We start from the raw sequence: 17,860 nt of genomic DNA, 5'->3' as shown, positions 1-17,860 counted from the left end.
AAAAGAGAGGCCAGATACATTTTTTTAACAGTTTTCTTTTGAATCCCTCACATGTGATCTCACGCTGAAGTTTCCTTGCTCATGACAGAAATACTTCACAGTTCACACACAGGGACAAACTACATGACCTTTCTTTTATTCATCAGGCGTGTGTGCAAAGAGACAGAATTCACATGACAATTATTTGATGTTGTATTCAACCCCATTTTAGTGTTGAAATTTGTGTCATATTGGATGTTATTTGGTTATGATTTGGTTATGAATGAATTCTACTGATATTTTGTGGATATTAGTGAGAACATCAGTAAGACCATCTGCTCCTATAGCACGTATGCTTTCTCTGTTGTTAAGTTGTTGTTGAAAGTGACCCTCCTGTTGTCTGTACAGCTGCCTCTACAAGGGGTGTTTGGGTTCTCTCCCCATGGTATTCCGTGTTTAAAGCTGTGCACACAAGCAAAACTTTACACACACCGGCACACACACGCAAAGACCAACAAAAACTTTAGTGCATGCGCACACACACACACACACACACACACACACACACACACACACACACACACACACACACACACACACACACACACACACACACACACACACACACACACACACACACACACACACACACACACACACACACACACACACACGCATGCATGCACACATACACACACACACATACACACTCATACTCAGTACAATGAATGCACCATGGCTTTGACCCATCTAAACTGCCTTAATTACTCATGTTGTTGAAGCTTGGGAAGACTACTGGCTTTGTTTCCTGCTTGTGCAGGATTGGTGAGTTTCTATGGTTACTGACTGTGCTGATTTGCAAGGGCCAATGAGGGGGTAAAAAACAAGTTCAGGGGAGAGGGCCTTGTGCAAGTGTGAGGGTTATACTTATCTACCCGTTCAGCTCATACAGCTCCACTCGGCTTGTCTCGTCTCTTAGCTTGTCTCGTCTTCTATGCTCATCCTCTACATACAGCAATCTTCATTGGATAAATACAAGCAGTTTCAGTGTAAGAAGAGAGATATATGAATTTTATAGTTTATCCATAAAGGGAATGACTATACTTTTGTGTTCATAAAGAGAGAATACTTTTTTGTTCACTTAAATGGACTACTTCTGTGTTTTCTTTAAACTGTAATGTGAAAGGATTTTTGCTGCTTAAAAGTAATTTTTGGTATTTGATTTATTCACTGGAACTTGTTGGTGTAAGGCTGGATATCTAAACAAGGTGTGTGTTCACACCTTCAAGGCTGCTGAGGCATGGGCATAGATGGAATTCAGTCAAAGGAAGAGAGGGATGAGGTGAAGGAGAAGAAAGAAGATGAAGTGATCCACCTGAGGAGGACCATAGGTCTGCTTCCGGCTATCTCCTTCATCATCGGTACCGTGGTGGGCAGCGGCATCTTCATTGCACCAAAAGGGGTTCTGATGAACAGTGGTAGTGTGGGGCTGTCACTGGTGGTTTGGGCACTGTGTGGGGTCCTCTCGACCTTCGGTAAGCACCAACTGTCATTTTAAAAGAGGTAGTGGGTACCTATAAGAGCAAGAGGAGCATAATTGTGATGTTTGATAGTGGCAGTTGCTAACACAATATCTGTCTTGAAACATTTTTATTAGATATTCACACATCAGGCTGATTCAGTATTGTTAAAGGTCCAATGCAGCCATTTTTATCTCAATATTAAAACATTTCTGGGTAACAATTAAGCAACTTTGCTAGGACTGTATGGGAATGGTCTGAATGAGGAGCCTAATTGGAGGAGCCTAATGGGAGGGATATGTAACCTGAAAACTTGCTGTTATTGGCAGAGAGGTATATTATTGTTATTGGTCTATTAACTTACACTGCCTGGTGATGTAGCCAGGCAGGGCAAAACAAGCTGAAATTTCAGGCAGTCTTTTCAAACAGCTCTTACATTAAAAGGGTATTATCATAATTTTCACAGTATTATTCCAACCTCATAGTGTGGAAATATATATAAAACACAGGTAAATCATGCATTTGACAGCACAACCCCTTTAATTCACAGACAGCACACAACATTCACTTCCCTAATGGAAGTTTAGGCTACCTCAGAAGTGTAATCTAGTACTTGTTGTATGTTATTTGGCAGTAAACTGTGCTGGATGTATTCACTTAGCTGAATGATCTGGCCAAGGTCCACAATCCTCTGGTATTTGCACATGCGATCAACCTTTGCACATACAGTTGAAGTTGGAAGTTTACGTACAAATACATTTCAAGTCAGTTTTTCACAATTGCTGACATTAAATCCTAGTAAAAATGCGCTGTCTTAGATCAGTTAGGATCACCGATTTATTTTAAGAATGTGAAATGTCAGAAAAATAGTAGAGAGAATGATTTATTTCAGCTTTTATTTCTTTCATCACATTCCCAGTGGGTCAGACGTTTACATACACTCAATTAGTATTTGGTAGAATTGCATTTAAATTGTTTAACTTGGGTCAAACCTTTCGGGTAGCCTTCCACAAGATTCCCAAAATAAGTTGGGTGAATTTTGTCCCATTCCTCCTGACAGAGCTGGTGTAACTGAGTCAGGTTTGTAGGCCTCCTTGCTCGCACACGCTTTTTCAGTTCTGCTCACAAATTTTCTATAGGATTGAGGTCAGGGCTTTGTGATGGCAACTCCAATACCTTGACTTTGTTGTCCTTAAGCCATTTTGCTACAACTTTGGAAGTATGCTTGGTGTCATTGTCCATTTGGAAGACCCATTTGCGACCAAGCTTTAACTTCCTGACTGATGTCTTGAGATGTTGTTTCAATATATCAACAAAATTTTCCTCCCTCATGATGCCATCTATTTGGTGAAGTGCACCAGTCCCTCCTGTAGCACCCCCACAACATGATGCTGCCACCCCTGTGCTTCACAGTTGGGATGGTGTTCTTCGGCTTGCAAGTCTCACCCCTTTTCCTCCAAACATAACGATGGTCATTATGGCCAAACAGTTCTATTTTTGTTTCATCAGACCAGAGGACATTTCTTCAAAAAGTACAATCTTTGTCCCCATGTGCAGTTGCAACCCGTAGTCTGGCTTTTTTATGGACGTTTTGGAGCAGTGGCTTCTTCCTTTCTGAGCGGCCTTTCAGGTTATGTCGACATAGGACTCGTTTTACTGTGGACATAGATACTTTTCTACCTGTTTCCTCCAGCATCTTCACATGGTCCTTTGCGGGCGACGTTCGGCGACGTTCGGCGGTCGACGTCACCGGTCTTCTAGCCATCGCCGATCCACCTTTCATTTTCCATTTGTTTTGTCTTGTCTTCCCACACACCTGGTTTCAATTCCAGGTGAGGGACTGACTTTGGAGGAAGTCGTGACAGCGGTATGATGGCTGCGTGGTCCCATGGTGTTTATACTTGCGTACTATTGTTTGTACAGATGAATGTGGTACCTTCAGGTGTTTGGAAATAGCTCCCAAGGATGAACCAGACTTGTGGAGGTCTACAATTATTTTTCTGACGTCTTGGCCGATTTCTTTTGATTTTCCAATGATGTCAAGCAAAGAGGCACTGAGTTGGAAGGTATGCCTTGAAATATATCCACAGGTTCACCTCCAATTGACTCAAATGATGTCAATTAGCCTATCAGAAGCTTCTAAAGCCATAACATCATTTTCTGGAATTTTCCAAGCTGTTTAAAGGCACAGTCAACTTAGTGTATGTAAACTTCTGACCCACTGGAATTGTGATACAGTGAATTATAAGTGAAATAATCTCTCTGTAAACAATTGTTGGAAGAATTACTTGTGTCATACACAAAGTAGATGTCCTAACCGACTTGCCAAAACTATAGTTTGTTAACAAGAAATTTGTGGAGTGGTTGAAAAACGAGTTTTAATGACTCCAACCAAAGTGTATGTAAACTTCCGACTTCAACTGTATAAAGTAACTTTGACATATCTTAATTAATTAAGGTATTAACAGTTCCCTGTACAGGTTATTGTCATACATGCCTCCACTATTATTTGTACCATTAACATAATTTTAAAAATGTATTATCATTCAAGTATATGAGTCCTTGCATAGATGTCCAAATGTTTACTATTAAACTGATGGTTTAATATACAGATGTAGGATCTTAATTTGAGCCAGTTTGCTACAGCAGGAAAATGAGCCTGCAACAGGAAATGTGAATTATTATGTGGATTATAATTAATGGCCATTTTTGTAGGGGTTGATGCATTTTTTATTAGAGCAAATCAAGTCTGAAATGGAAATTTCTGTGGAAATTACAAACTTTAGAAGCCTTTTTAAACCTCAAATACACTACAAATTTGAATTTCCTGCACAGATCCTAAGCAACAAAATTCTAAGCAACAAGTGATAAATTAAGATCTGTACTATTCATTAAGGCTGTTTATAGGGTAATAGGCTATTATCCTATAAACAGCCTTAATGAATAGTACAGATCTTAATTTGATCACTTGTTGCTTAGAATTTTGTTGCTGACCAAATAATAGGCTATTACCCTATAAACAGCCTTAATGAATAGTACAGATCTTAATTTGATCACTTGTTGCTTAGAATTTTGTTGCTGACCAAATAAACAGATCAAAAGGGTAGCATGGGCTGAAAGCATGGGGTGGATGTATGGCTGACCTTTCCCAGGTATTCCCCCAGTTTTTAACTTTATTATACCACAGTTATAAGCACAGCTATAACTAGTGATATGCACTGAACAATGAAAATAAAAAAAATATGTTTCCTGAATGTATAGAGACAGTTATACAATAGAAAATATCCCAGCCCACTGAGCAAAAACTTGTTGAGTCCACATTATTTCCACATCATTTCAACCAACAAATTCAATGTGATGACGTTGAGTCAATGTGGAAAACTGACTGTATTTGAAAAAAGTCATCAACGTAAGGGAATTTAGTATTTTTTTCACTCAACTTTTCACCTGAATCCAATGACATGGTGAATTGTTTTTTGTGATTTCATGTTGAATTCACGTTAGTTGACCACTCAATGTAAATCAAAACTTTACGTTGAACTGACATCTATGCCCTGTGGGAGATGTGTCATCTGTCTCTGTCCTTTGTCCAGGGGCCTTGTGTTATGCTGAGCTGGGAACCACATTTACAAAGTCTGGGGGGCACTACACCTATCTGCTGGAGACATTAGGACCCTTGCCTGCGTTCCTGCGTCTCTGGGCAGAGTTTTTATTCATCAGGTCAGCAGCCTGTATTTCTGTGTCTCTTTGCATACACTCTTAGAATAGTTTAGGAGACAGTATAGTTTACTACAAGTTTTTCTAATAGCTTTACTGTACTCCATGTGGACTGTAAAGGCCAGCTGTAGCATCCTACGTGTCCCTGGCGTTCGGACGCTATATGGTGGATCCCTTTTTCAGCCCTTGTGCTCCTCCCACAGCACTGATTAAACTGGTCAGCATCCTTGGAGTGAGTGAGTGATAAAATACAATCGATAAGACTGTGTGAATTGTTTGATTACTATGGAATACTATTTCAACAAGGTTTATCTACCCCCTCTCCCTGTAGCATTTGTGGTGGCGATCAACTGCTGGAGTGTGACCCTGGCCTCTCGCACCCAGGTCACACTGACATTCATCAAGATGTTTGCCCTGGTCCTAATCATCGTTCCTGGCATCATGGCATTAGCCAGAGGTGGGGTAGTGGTTTTGGTAGAGTAACATGATACACGATGTACACAATATACCCAGGACCCTATTCAATCAAACCCTGCTAACTTGTTTTCCTCTCTCCCCTCCCCAGGACAGACAGAGAACTTTCAGAATGGCTTTGAGATTGATACATTAACACTAGATAAGCTACCATTGGCCTTTTATTCCGGTCTATATGCCTATGGTGGATGGTAAGCAGTGCACAAGAAAATCCCATATCATACCATTGTTGTGTTGTCCGTAAAGAACTGTTAACTGATAAATGGACATCTTTTACTTTCTTTGCAGGTTTTATCTGAATTTTGTCACAGAGGAGGTCATTAACCCAAATAGGTATTTTATATTAAAAAAACAATGTGATTGACCAATTATTTCCACACAAAAAAATCAAGTAACCTCAAGTCTTTGTTTGTCTGCTATATTTTGTCAGAAACATCCCACTGGCAATCATCTTCTCCATGGTGACGGTGACTGTGTGCTACGTTCTTGTCAACGTGGCCTATTACACCATGATGACAGCAGAGGAGCTTCTTGTGTCTGACGCTGTGGCTGTGGTCAGTACTGTGGCATCAGATGGTCAAATCTAAGAGAAAGAAAATAACTGCATGTGAAATGAACTGCATGTCAGCCTCATATATGCTGTCTGTTTATCGCAGATGTTTGCCAATCGTGCGCTTCACGGCTTGGCCTCTGTGATTCCTGTACTGGTAGCTGTATCCTGTCTTGGGGCGCTGAACGGTGGCTTCTTTGGAGCACCCAGGTAATAATGCTGCACTCTCGTAATTCAGAAACGTACACCTTGATGTACGCTTGGCTGGTTCTATTCACGTGACGTCTGTCTGTCTGTCCGTGTTGCAGGATGCTGTTTGTGGGGGCTAGGGAGGGACACTGGCCAGTCCTCTTCTCAATGATCCACATCCATAGAAACACGCCTCTGCCTGCTGTTCTGCTGCTGGTATAGTCTACTACTACCGCCCATAGTCTACCTTGCCAACCCAATTAGAGTCTCTTTACAGACATCTGTATTGGGTTGATGAGGTAGGCCTATGCTTTGCTTTCATGGTCCAGTTGAGATGTTTGTGTTGTCCTTCCTGCAGTATCCGATGGTGGTAGTGATGGTGGCCAGAGGAGAGATCTTCCAGCTGATCAACTTTGCCTCCTTTTCCCGGTGGCTCTTCATTGCCATGGCGACCATGGGGATGCTCATCCATCGCTACCGCTTCCCCCTCCACCCAAGACCCTTCAAGGTTGCTATGACTACTATAATTAACTAATGTCACTTGTTTGGTACTTACTAGTTGGCTGTTTCTTGACTGTTTACCTGCAGTTTTATTCCTATGATCAGCTCATAATTCTATTCTATGTCTACTAGGTGCCGCTGGCCATTGCAGTCACCTTCACAGTGGTGTGCTTCTTCATCGTTGGGCTGTCTCTGTACTCAGACCCCTGGAACACAGGGGGCAGCTGTGCTCTCACCCTGTCTGGAGTCCCTGTCTACTACCTGACCGTGCACCGCTCACGCCTGCCCACCCGATGGAGAAAGAGCTTCAGTGAGTCACATCCTTATCATGCCACTATAATGTCGTTGTCATCGGGGTATCCTGGAATGACATTGACCTCATCCTGTCAGTAGATGATGCCTGGCTATTCTTTAAAAGTGCCTTCCTCACCATCTTAAATAAGCATGCCCCACTCAAAAAATGTAGAACTAGGAATAGATATAGTCCTTGGTTCACTCCTGACCTGTCTGCACTTGACCAGCACAAAAACATGCTGTGGCGTTCTGCATTAGGATCGAATAGCCCCCGTGATATGCCACTTTTCAGAGAAATTAGGAACAAATATACACAGGCAGTTAGAAAAGCTAAGGCTAGCTTTTTCAAACAGAAATTTGCATCCTGTAGTACCAACTTAAAAAAGTTCTGGGACACTGTAAAGTCCATGGAGAATAAGAGTACCTCCTCCCAGCTGCCCACTGCTCTGAGGCTAGGAAACACTGTTACCACTGATAAATCCACTATAATTGAGAATTTCAATAAGCATTTCTCTACGGCTGGCCATGCTTTCCACCTGGCTACCCCTACCCTGGTCAACTGCCCGGCACCCTTCACAGCAACCCGCCAATGCCCCCACCATTTCTCCTTCACCCAAATCCAGATAGCTGATGTTCTGAAAGAGCTGCAAAATCTGGACCCATACAAATCAGCCGGGCTAGACAGTCTGGACCCTCTCTTTCTAAAATTATCTGCCAAAATTGTTGCAACCCCTATTACTAGCCTGTTCAACCTCTTACGTATCGTCTGAGATTCCAAAAGATTGGAAAGCTGCCGCGGTCATCCCTCTCTTCAAAGGGGGTGACACTCTAGACCCAAACTGCTACAGATCTATCTATCCTACCCTATCTTTCTAAGGTCTTCGAAAGCCAAGTTAACAAACAGATTACCAACCATTTCGAATCCCACCGTACCTTCTCCGCTATGCAATCTGGTTTCAGAGCTGGTCATGGGTGCACCTCAGCCACGCTCAAGGTCCTAAACATCATCATAACTGCCATCGATAAAAGACAGTACTGTGCAGCCGTATTCATCGACCTGGCCAAGGCTTTCGACTCTGTCAATCACCACATTCTTATTGGCAGACTTGACAGCCTTGGTTTCTCAAATGATTGCCTCACCTGGTTTACCAACTACTTCTCTGATAGAGTTCAGTGTGTCAAATCGGAGGGCCTGTTGTCCGGACCTCTGGCAGTCTCTATGGGTGTGCACACAGGGTTCAATTCTCGAGCCGACTCTCTACTCTGTATACATCAATGATGTTGCTCTTGCTGCTGGTGATTCTCTGATCCACCTCTACACAGACGACACCATTCTGTATACTTCTGGCCCCTCTTTGGACACTGTGTTAACTAACCTCCAGACGAGCTTCAATGCCATACAACTCTCCTTCCGTGGCCTCCAACTGCAAGTAAAACTAAATGCAAGTAAAACTAAATGCATGCTATTCAATCGATCACTGCCCGCACCTGATCGCCCGTCCAGCATCACTACTCTGGGCAGCTCTGACTTAGAAAACGTGGACTACAAATACCTGGGTGTCTGGTTAGACTGTAAACTCTCCTTCCAGACTCATATTAAGCATCTCCAATCCAAAATTAAATCTAGAATCGGCATCCTATATCGCAACAAAGCATCATTCACTCATGCTGCCAAACATACCCTCGTAAAACTGACCATCCTACCGATCCTCAACTTCTGTGATGTCATCTATAAAACAGCCTCCAACACTCTACTCAACAAACTGGATGCAGTCTATCACAGTGCCATCCGTTTTGTCACCAAAGCCACATACACTACCCACCATTGCGACCTGTACGCTCTCGTTGGTTGGCCCTCGCTTCATACTCGTCGCCAAACCCACTGGCTACAGGTTATCTACAAGTCTCTGCTAGGTAAAGCCCCGCCTTATCTCAGCTCACTGGTCACCATAGCAGCACCCACTCATTGCACACGCTCCAGCAGGTATATCTCACAGGTCACCCCCAAAGCCAATTCCTCCTTTGGTCGTCTTTCCTTCCAGTTCTCTGCTGCCAATGACTGGAACGAACAGCAAAAATCTCTGAAGCTGGAGACTCATATCTCCCTCACTAGCTTTAAGCACCAGCTGTCAGAGCAGCTCACAGATCTCTGCACCTGTACATAGCCCATCTGTAAGCAGCCCATCTATCTATCTACCTACCTCATCCCCATGCTGTATTTATTTATCTTGCTCCTTTGCACCCCAGTATCTCTACTTGCACATTCATCTTCTGCACATCTACCATCCAGTGTTTAATTGCTATATTGTAATTACTTCGCCACCATGGCCCATTTATTGCCTTAACTTACCTCATTTGCACTCACTATATATAGACTTGTTTTCTTTTGTTCTACTGTATTATTGACTGTATGTTTTGTTTATTCCATGTGTAACTCTGTGTTATTGTATGTGTTGAATTGCTATGCTTTATCTTGGCCAGGTCGCATTTGCAAATGAGAACTTGTTCTCAACTAGCCTACCTGGTTAAATAAAGGTAAAATAAATAAATAAAATAAACCATACTGATAGCAGAAATGTCAGGTGAGTGTGGTGTTCTGTGGGATAGTTATGGCTGTTGTGAGTCACCGACAGGACTGTCTCTTTATTCTCCAGACTACCTCAGTAAGCAGCTTCAGATACTGCTGGAGGTGGCTCAGCAGGAAGTCCAGACGTACTAAAGACGCCTCTTTACTCACACACACTGACCAGACGGACGGACACCCATTGCTGTGCCCTCCATAGTGTATATGGATGTGAATACCAAGGCATGTTTGTTAGATTTGGAAAATAATGAGCCATTAACTCCACAGCATTCATTGCTTGGAAAGTTAGTTCTGCTGAAAAAAAAAACCCAATGACTGTTTTTGTTTACTTGCATTAATGAAGTTTACTTTTTACGCTTTGAATACGAGATAGATGTTTTGTGTTGATTATTTACATTTAAAATGACGATCATAAGCAAATGTTGACATACTGGTAGTTGGTACTCAAAACAAAAAGAGAAATTGTGACGTATTCATTTATTCCATTTACATAGGATTCATAAAACAGACATGCTTTTCTTAAACATCCCAAAAGTTACCCATGTAAATTTTTCCCAAACCTTGTTCTGGGGTCTGTTGTACCAGTCATGTAATAAATACTGAGCCAGAATGTAAAGGTTCTTGCATATTATGTGGTGTTCATGCCCCTTCCAGTTTATCATACCTTCAATTACAATATGGGACAAGAAACCCAGGACTGTGTGAATCTAGTTCAAGTTAAGACATCTAAACCCAACCAATGTGAAAAGGAGCAGCAAAGTCACCGGGTTTCACTGTAGTCAGCCCACCCACCCAAAAAGAAAAAAGGCACTTTAAACATTAACTAGTTTCCAAGACACCAATACTGTAAAAATATGAAGCCAAATAAATTACCAGCAATCCCATGCCATGATATTAAACACTAGCAAACAGGATGCTCCTCAAACTTTAACCTGACTGTGTCCACCACAAGCACAGCTAACAAACGAACCGAGAATAACTATAAAAAGCCATACATCGTTCAGAATTGGTCATATGCAAATGATGCAGTCTTCCTTTCCCATAAAGTAACAACTATGACCCTTTGATCAAAATAAAACCATAAACTCATGCATTAAATGTTTAATCTTCTAGCCAAAAAACTTCCAATGACAATTCAAACATACATTTTTTAAATTCAAATATATTTCCCTTCTACAGATGGAGTAAGACAAGAATAGAAGACATCACCATACTACTTATGCTTTTACATAGTGAGTGAGAAACTACTACCACTCTTTAAAAGTTCACAAAGCAGATTGGACATTGTGTCATACCTAGAATAAGTTACAAAAGTGCACTAGAATAAGTGTTGACTTGGTTCATCAAAAATGGCATCTCCTTTGGGTGTAGACAGTCATTGTTTATTACTTTCTCTCATTGGTGATTGATCATCTGCACATCATGTTACATCCTTTCAGAGGTCCAATCAAATGGAGACTTGCTCACTTTCAGAGGAGGCACCACATCTTATATTCTAGCATGGTAGTGTCGGTCTCACTGGATAGTTTGATGATTTATCTATGTATAAATGTACATTTTAAAGAGAAAAACTTATTACAAAATGTGCAAATTAAACATACATATTCTACATAGGCTACATACATCAACATACAACTCAGGCATACTTTTCGGTTCTCTAGAAGTTCCTTCAAGACTATCGTGGGAGACAGTGAATTGTAATCAAAATATGGTCACTTAAGCTTGTGGCATGAAACAACCAAGCAAGAGAAAAAAGGAGAGGAAAAAGACTGGTTAGTAGTGACAAACGCAACCAATGACAAAGGAAAAATCTAAGTTAGAAAGAAAACTCCCACATTTACAGATTGGAAGACAATGTGAGCAGCTTGGGTAATGATGACACTATGGCATCCTCATCTAGCAAAGAACTTTGAAAGGGTTGCGCTCTCTGCTCGGCAGTGGCTACTTGAGTTCAGGGATGAGCTGAGACCAGCTGATGTTCCCCATACCCAGATCATCATCCTCCAGGCCAGAGAAGCTGATGTCCACCAAGATCTTGCTCAGGCTGTCGTTCATGGTGTCCAGGACCAAGCCCTCCGTAAGGGAGCGGTTGGCTGTGGAGGGACCCCCGATCTGGAGCTCTCTGGAGCAGCCCTGCAGACGCTCTGGCCCTGGGGAGCAGGTGCCGGTGGGGCCAGCCGCGGATGTGGAGCGTGCAGAGGTGAGCAGCTCGCGAGGGGAGTTGAACAAGGGCAGGTCCTTAAAGGGAGTGCTACTAAAGCTGAAGGGGGTGTGGTCATGGCGGTGCGGGGTGAAGCTGGGGCCGGGGGTGCGGATGGGGCTGAAGTCCAGCATGCCGCCTCTCTCCTTGCCCAGCGGGGTCACCCTCCAGGGCTCTAACAGCACAGTGGGTGGCTTGCTGGGTGTGGAGGAGGCTGGGTGACTGCTCTTGATGGGGGTCTTGAAAGAGAACTCCCTGCAGGGGCTGTCAGGCTCCGGCCGGGGGTCGAGCTCAGCGTCCTGTAAGGCGGAGCCGTCGGAGGCCAGGCCCGAGTCGAAGAAGGTGCTGTCGGGCAAGAGGAGCACGGGCTCCTCGTTGGAAGGCAGGACGAGGCGCTGCTTGCGACGGGAACTGCTGACTTCCTTTCTAGTGTTGGTCAGAACGGCCCTAGGGGTAACGGAGGTCAGGGGCACACAGACCTGCTCCTCCTTCATCTCCTCAATTGGAGGAGCATACAGCATCACTGTGGAGGCATCACTGTACGTAACCTGCCAAACACAGTCACATGTATTCATTTAATAATTATAGGGAATCAAGTAACCTCCCGCCACTTCATTAATAAAAAAAAGATATGGTGAGACTTTACCTTGGGAGCTATACGGACCCTCTTGCCCCCTCCTGAGGAGCTAGATTTCTGCTGGGGGGCAGAGAGGGGGAGCCGTGTGGACGAGGACAGGAAGAGTGACTGGGTGAAAGGCAGCTGGATGGGGACCAGGTAGGAGTCTGCACGAGGAAGAAGGGGCTTCATCTTCCTCTCTGAACATATGGATGGCAGAAAAAAAAAAGTAATGAGGCAACGGCTACACATCAATCATTTCCAACTGTCAAAGGTTTGGTAATTGTCCAGCTGCTTGTTTCCCCCCAGGTCTTTCCCTCACTCACCAGGGACACCGGCAGATGTTTTCTTGATTTCAGGAGCAATTCTCTTTTGTTGCTGCGGGAAACAATTGAGATGTTAACTTCTTATTCCCAACACAACTATTCTAATTGAAATGGTCCCTTTCTCTTCTCAAAGACAACATATGAAGACGGCATGAGTTAGACCTGTGTAGGAGAAGTTACTGACTATGTACGGTGGTCCTGTGATGTCTGCCTCTCTCTGCCTACACCTTGCATCTCCCCTGAAATTAATTGTCAGCTTAATGAGCTAAACAAGAGCAGATGGAAAGCATGTCCTGTCCTCTCTCCGACTGTCCTGTCCTCCCTGACTGACTGCCACAGATGAAAAGAAGGGTAAAACAATCTTACATGTTGGTCACAGACCTGCATGGTCCGAGACGAGATGGAAGTTGGATCAGACTCAGTCTGTGGGAGTGGGGTGGAAAATTGGTCAAAAGGGACAGAGTTATCATAGAGATAATAATCAAAAAGTAGATTTCAGAGTGAAGACCGTTATTTGCAGGCATTTGTCCTTTTGTGGAGTCCCATAGTTGTAATTGGCCAGCGACAAAATACGACTTAGAACAGAAAAGTGGGTAACATGCCAACCTTGTAAACCTGGTCAAGAGTAAGGCAGCGATTGGCCTCTGGGCGGATGGTCCAGTAGGAGATCTTGCCATCTTGTGTTGTCTCACGGATGAACATGTCATGCAGGGAGAGATTGTGGCGGATGGAATTCTGGCAGAGGAGCATAGACAATAACAAACTAAGAGGATGTGGCATATGCCATTGGCAATTATACAAGTTTTTGTTGGGTGCTTAAGGGGTATTTTTCTGCTTCTATTGTAACATGATCTTGCCCTCAACTACTACAGTGGCACCAATAAAATCTTTATCTGTGACCAAGGGCTTATTGTGGATATTTACCTTCCAGCCTGGCTTGGCCACCTTTCTGAAATATGGAAAGTGATCCTCAATCCAAGTGTAGATGTCTTTCAATGTCATCCTCCTGCTCTTCTTACTGTTGATTGCAAACTGAATCATTGCCATGTACGAGTAGGGTGGTCTCTCTGTCAAGGGGTCTTTGACAACCCTGTGTGCTTCCATTCGCTCACTTTGTGACTGTGTGCAAAACAGAACAAAAGAGAGGTTGGTTTTGTTTGGCCTATTTAGATACTACTCTTTGAAGACTCAACAAATGCAGCAAGCACGCAAAACTAATATCACACTTGAGTGCAACACTTGAAACATTCTAGATAAACGTATAACACGTTGCCGGTGACAATCACACCAAGATGCTAAAAGAGGAGCCAAACCTGGAGAATCTGTTGGCAAGCGTCATGATTCTCTTTGTTGGCAGCTTTCTTAGCAGGATCTGGTTCAAGACCGTCTGTATTCATCCTCCCAAGCCACTGGATGTTAGTAAGGCTGTCATCTAGAGGACTGCAATCAAGGTCCCTATTCACTGTGAAATAATAAAAACTGTGCGCATCAACAATGTTCATCATCAAACAGTTAAACAACACCTGAAAAGTAGAGGGTCATTTAACCCAAAATCATGAAAGCAAATAAACATACATGGTTTAATTGTAGTCAAAGTCTTAGTATCCTTTAGGCAGTCCATTGTTGTTGCCTTCTCTGGCTGTGTGACAAGGGCAATGCTACTCCTACCAGAACTGCGACCGCTCATATAGCTAGGTTGACAGGAAGAATCTGCAACATCCTCGATACAGCCACCACCACTTAGAAGGATGAATTTGTTTGGTCCTTGAGAGCCACACTCCTTCCCCTTGGCAGTGAGGGCCCCAATTACACTCTGAAGGTCTGCAGTTTTGGGGATGACAACCACTTGTGTGCCAGGCATAGTGGGATGGTCCATGATACGGATGCCATCAGGAAAACACTGTCCACCTGAGGTTTTGGATGTGGATGCTCCCTTGTGTCGTAGTCCATCAGGCTCATCAATTGCTGGTTCATTTAGCTGAAAAGGAAGCTTCCTCCTCCTAAGGATCAGGGGCCTTCTTGGGCTCTGTCTCATTCTGCTCAGATTACAGAGGCTGGCCCTTTGACTTCACTTGATGTCTGAAGAGATAACAGGTAACGTTAAAGTTAGAATGTAACGTTATAGCCAAAACTACATTTTCCCTGGGGCAGAAAAAGCTGGTCAGGTTTGAGCTAGATAGCTATAAATGGCTAAATGATAGCTAAACTGATCTGATGACGAATCAGGTGCTGACAACTTTCTACCTGAGTTGATATGCTGCAACTAAGCAAGCAAGACTGTCGACGCAAAAGCTGTTAGTTCAAAAATTATCCAAGGTTCTTTTGATGGGCAAATTAAAGTAGCGTTGGTAACAACGCCAAATTAAATGTATATCGGGTATGGATCACATCATGAACCGATGTTTTCCATATTTGCGCTGGTGTTACTCTAGTAGCTTGCTAACCTAACTATACTAAAATCTATTTGATTGTATCAATTAAAAATAAAGCAGCCAGATAATTGTTACTATAGCTAGCTAGCTAACGATTTTAGAATAGAAATACCAGTCTTTCAAATATCAGCTATGGTTATGACGCAGTCTTCTAGAACATGATGGTGTTAGCTAAATTAGCTAGTTGCTAATCCACGGGTTTATAGTTAGCTAGCTAACATACAAAGAAGGTAGAAACATATTCCCCAAACTAGCTTGTAGTTAGTTAGCTAGCGGTAATAGTTAGCGCGTTTAGTTTGCCAGCTAACGTTAGTCCAGTTAATTAGCCAGCTAGCTAGCAACTTTAACCAAGTTGAAAATAACAAACCTTCATATTATAGTGATGCAATGCGCTTTTGTTCTGGGTTATTTGACTCCTTAATTAAACAATGACAATAATCGAAAATGAAAGTTGACAGGTAGTTTGTAGATCTCAATCTCCTTTCATTCAGTGTGAAAGGGAATGGGATTTTGAATTTTGGCGCAGTATTTGCGATTCCGGTCATGTGGTCTTTGCATATCCAATGAGCTGAACCCAGTTGATGTGAAAACCAATCCGCGTTAACCATTATGTTAACGGCAAGACTTGAGGAGGACAGCGAAGCAAATGCAAAATGTTTGCCCTTTCTGATTCTGACATTATTTCTTCAAAACATTGATAGCTAGCTACTTCTGACATGCAGTTTACACCCAGGTACGTCGTGTGATATACGAAGGCGTAAGTACTCTTCCATGTGTTCATGGAAGGGTACTTCACTCTGTTGTTATTTTTTGTTGTTGTAGCTAACTAGCTACTTAACCCAAAGCAAGCTATAGCGTTATAACGTTTCTTATTTGCCACATCTGTTTCATACTGCATTAATACGTCACCATATGTTTAACCTTCTCTTGATCCCATCAGTTCCTCAGCCATGATCTCTGATGCCCCGTAAAACAAGAAAGAAATCTTTGCCAAAATCACAGAAGCCGTCGCTGTTGTTTTTTGAGCCACCACTTGATGACGCCAGATACCACAACGTGCCTCAAGTGAGAGGCGCACTCAATCCCAAGTCATTTCTAGTTGAGGAGCAGCAACAGAACAGCTGTACAGCCTGTAGTTCTTGGGTAATCACAGTTTATGATAACTGTTAATGTGTATGATGATAATCATGTTTTTAATGTAATTATTTACTATCTTCTGAATGTTGTCCTTTCAAACCATAGACTATAAATAATGTATGATAAACATTTTCAAAGATGTCTTGTCTCTCTCGCTCACTCAATTTCAGGTGAGTCCACAGTTTGATCAGCTACCCTCCCCTGCACCCAGAGGAAGGCGAGGGAGGAAGAAGTGCCTCTCTGCAACAAGCATTCTTGACAGGAGTTCTCACTTATCCAGAAAAGGTAGTGTTTGCAAGTTCCAAGCCTTATCCTTTCAGAGAAGGTCAACAGCCCAACCTCTCAATCAAAAGCATGCACGTAGAAAGAAAGCTGTAGAATCTGCTCTTGGGGCCCATGAGGAGCAGCAGGGCTTGCAAGTGCATAAGGTCGGTTCTCTAAGTACAGAGTACCTAAGTAACCAAGATGAAACGGAGACACCAACACAGAGAACTTCTCTCAGGAAAGGAACGGCTGAGAGGAGACAGTTGTCAAAGGTAACACTGGAAGATGCAGCATCAACCACCAGCAGATGTGTGGGGGTCCTTAGAACGTCAGCTGCCAATGTTGCCAGACATGGCAAGAGCCCAGCGTCATGCTCTGCTCGGACTCCTGCCTCAGCAACACACCACACCCCTGGCACGGACAATCTATTCTCCCCACCTGATGTAGAGACTCCAGAGATACATCATGATGGAAGTTCCTCCTTTCTTCGCCTCCTGTTGCCTGCGTCACAGCCGATGACCCCGCCACATACTGTGACTTCAGAGATTTTAGCAACAGACACCCCAGAGAGGGACTATGGAGTCAAGGTTACATGGAGGAGGAGGAAAGGGCTGATGAGGTTGCTGAGGGACCGAGGTTATCTTTCAAGTGCAGAGGCACCAATTAGCATCTAATCAACATAACTGTAAATGTTGACATCATTTTACTATCATGTTCTGCAATTAACACCGAATTGTAGTTTACACCACATTAATAAATTAGTCCACTGATTGAAAGTGATATGCTGCAATGACTATAATATTATTGAGTCCACTCAATTGTTTTGCTGCACAGGATATTATTAAGTCCACTCAATTGTTTTGCTGCTCGGGGTAACTTGGCATGTTGTCCATGTGCAGTTGGTAGTTCAGCCCATTATGGATGTGGCTCTGTCTAGGTTCTTGTTTTCTTTGTACTCTGGGTCCACATTAAATCTTTTAAAAAATTGGTTGTTTTTCAATTTAACATAAATGCATAACGAATTTTTGTGGTGTGAGTGTTACAACACTAGCTAGTAACTTTGGTATAAATAGAGGG

At 42.9% G+C, this 17,860-nt stretch overlaps 3 protein-coding genes across 6 annotated transcripts; 2 read left to right on the top strand and 1 right to left on the bottom strand.

The window, feature by feature from the left end:
- The first annotated feature begins 887 nt into the window (after nucleotides 1-887).
- On the top strand, nucleotides 888-10,424 carry si:ch73-352p4.8 (cystine/glutamate transporter). Of its 2 annotated transcripts, XM_014208395.3 has the most exons (13): nucleotides 888-1,028; nucleotides 1,269-1,514; nucleotides 5,093-5,219; nucleotides 5,337-5,452; nucleotides 5,548-5,673; nucleotides 5,782-5,881; nucleotides 5,979-6,023; nucleotides 6,121-6,244; nucleotides 6,347-6,450; nucleotides 6,549-6,645; nucleotides 6,788-6,937; nucleotides 7,063-7,240; nucleotides 9,879-10,424. In XM_014208395.3, the coding sequence occupies exons 2-13, from the start codon at nucleotides 1,280-1,282 to the stop codon at nucleotides 9,941-9,943; spliced, it is 1,467 nt and encodes a 488-aa protein (XP_014063870.1). In that variant the 5' UTR covers nucleotides 888-1,028; nucleotides 1,269-1,279; the 3' UTR covers nucleotides 9,944-10,424. The 2 variants fall into 2 exon arrangements, with proteins under 2 accessions (XP_014063870.1, XP_014063869.1); XM_014208394.3 differs by having other exon boundaries at nucleotides 897-1,514.
- On the bottom strand, nucleotides 10,271-16,372 carry LOC106609503 (forkhead box protein M1-like). 3 transcript variants are annotated; one of them, XM_014208389.3, is made up of 9 exons: nucleotides 16,292-16,372; nucleotides 14,526-15,029; nucleotides 14,264-14,412; nucleotides 13,875-14,069; nucleotides 13,557-13,685; nucleotides 13,317-13,373; nucleotides 12,951-13,002; nucleotides 12,655-12,824; nucleotides 10,271-12,556 (listed from the first exon to the last, which is right to left on the bottom strand). In XM_014208389.3, the coding sequence occupies exons 2-9, from the start codon at nucleotides 14,983-14,985 to the stop codon at nucleotides 11,750-11,752; spliced, it is 2,019 nt and encodes a 672-aa protein (XP_014063864.3). In that variant the 5' UTR covers nucleotides 14,986-15,029; nucleotides 16,292-16,372; the 3' UTR covers nucleotides 10,271-11,749. The 3 variants fall into 3 exon arrangements, with proteins under 3 accessions (XP_014063864.3, XP_014063863.3, XP_014063868.3); XM_014208388.3 differs by lacking the exon at nucleotides 16,292-16,372 and adding an exon at nucleotides 15,750-16,015; XM_014208393.3 differs by lacking the exons at nucleotides 13,317-13,373; nucleotides 16,292-16,372 and adding an exon at nucleotides 15,750-16,015.
- rhno1 (RAD9-HUS1-RAD1 interacting nuclear orphan 1) lies at nucleotides 15,975-17,762 on the top strand. Its single transcript, NM_001141253.2, is given in 3 exon segments — nucleotides 15,975-16,115; nucleotides 16,323-16,525; nucleotides 16,690-17,762. Coding segments are annotated over 2 exon segments (951 nt in total). The 5' UTR covers nucleotides 15,975-16,115; nucleotides 16,323-16,342; the 3' UTR covers nucleotides 17,458-17,762.
- The last annotated feature ends 98 nt before the right edge of the window (nucleotides 17,763-17,860 follow it).

The sequence above is a fragment of the Salmo salar genome, chromosome 07, assembly GCF_965601325.2.
Source record: "Salmo salar chromosome 07, fSalSal1, whole genome shotgun sequence".
Taxonomy (NCBI): Eukaryota; Metazoa; Chordata; class Actinopteri; order Salmoniformes; family Salmonidae; genus Salmo; species Salmo salar.
The sequence above is the reverse complement of the archived record's forward strand: the minus strand, read 5'-3'. Positions and strand labels throughout refer to the sequence as shown.

Bases quoted from the DNA above. Each gene is read 5' to 3' on its own strand.
- LOC106609503 (XM_014208389.3), bottom strand. From the start codon at position 14,985: ATGAGACAGAGCCCAAGAAGGCCCCTGATCCTTAGGAGGAGGAAGCTT. The intron at 12,825-12,950 runs GTGAGTGAGGGA...CCATATGTTCAG, and splicing joins AACATCTGCCGGTGTCCCTG to AGAGGAAGATGAAGCCCCTT. The intron at 12,557-12,654 runs GTAAAGTCTCAC...TGTGTTTGGCAG, and splicing joins GGGTCCGTATAGCTCCCAAG to GTTACGTACAGTGATGCCTC.
- si:ch73-352p4.8 (XM_014208395.3), top strand. From the start codon at position 1,280: ATGGGCATAGATGGAATTCAGTCAAAGGAAGAGAGGGATGAGGTGAAG. The intron at 5,220-5,336 runs GTCAGCAGCCTG...TGGACTGTAAAG, and splicing joins GCAGAGTTTTTATTCATCAG to GCCAGCTGTAGCATCCTACG. The intron at 6,451-6,548 runs GTAATAATGCTG...TCCGTGTTGCAG, and splicing joins GGCTTCTTTGGAGCACCCAG to GATGCTGTTTGTGGGGGCTA.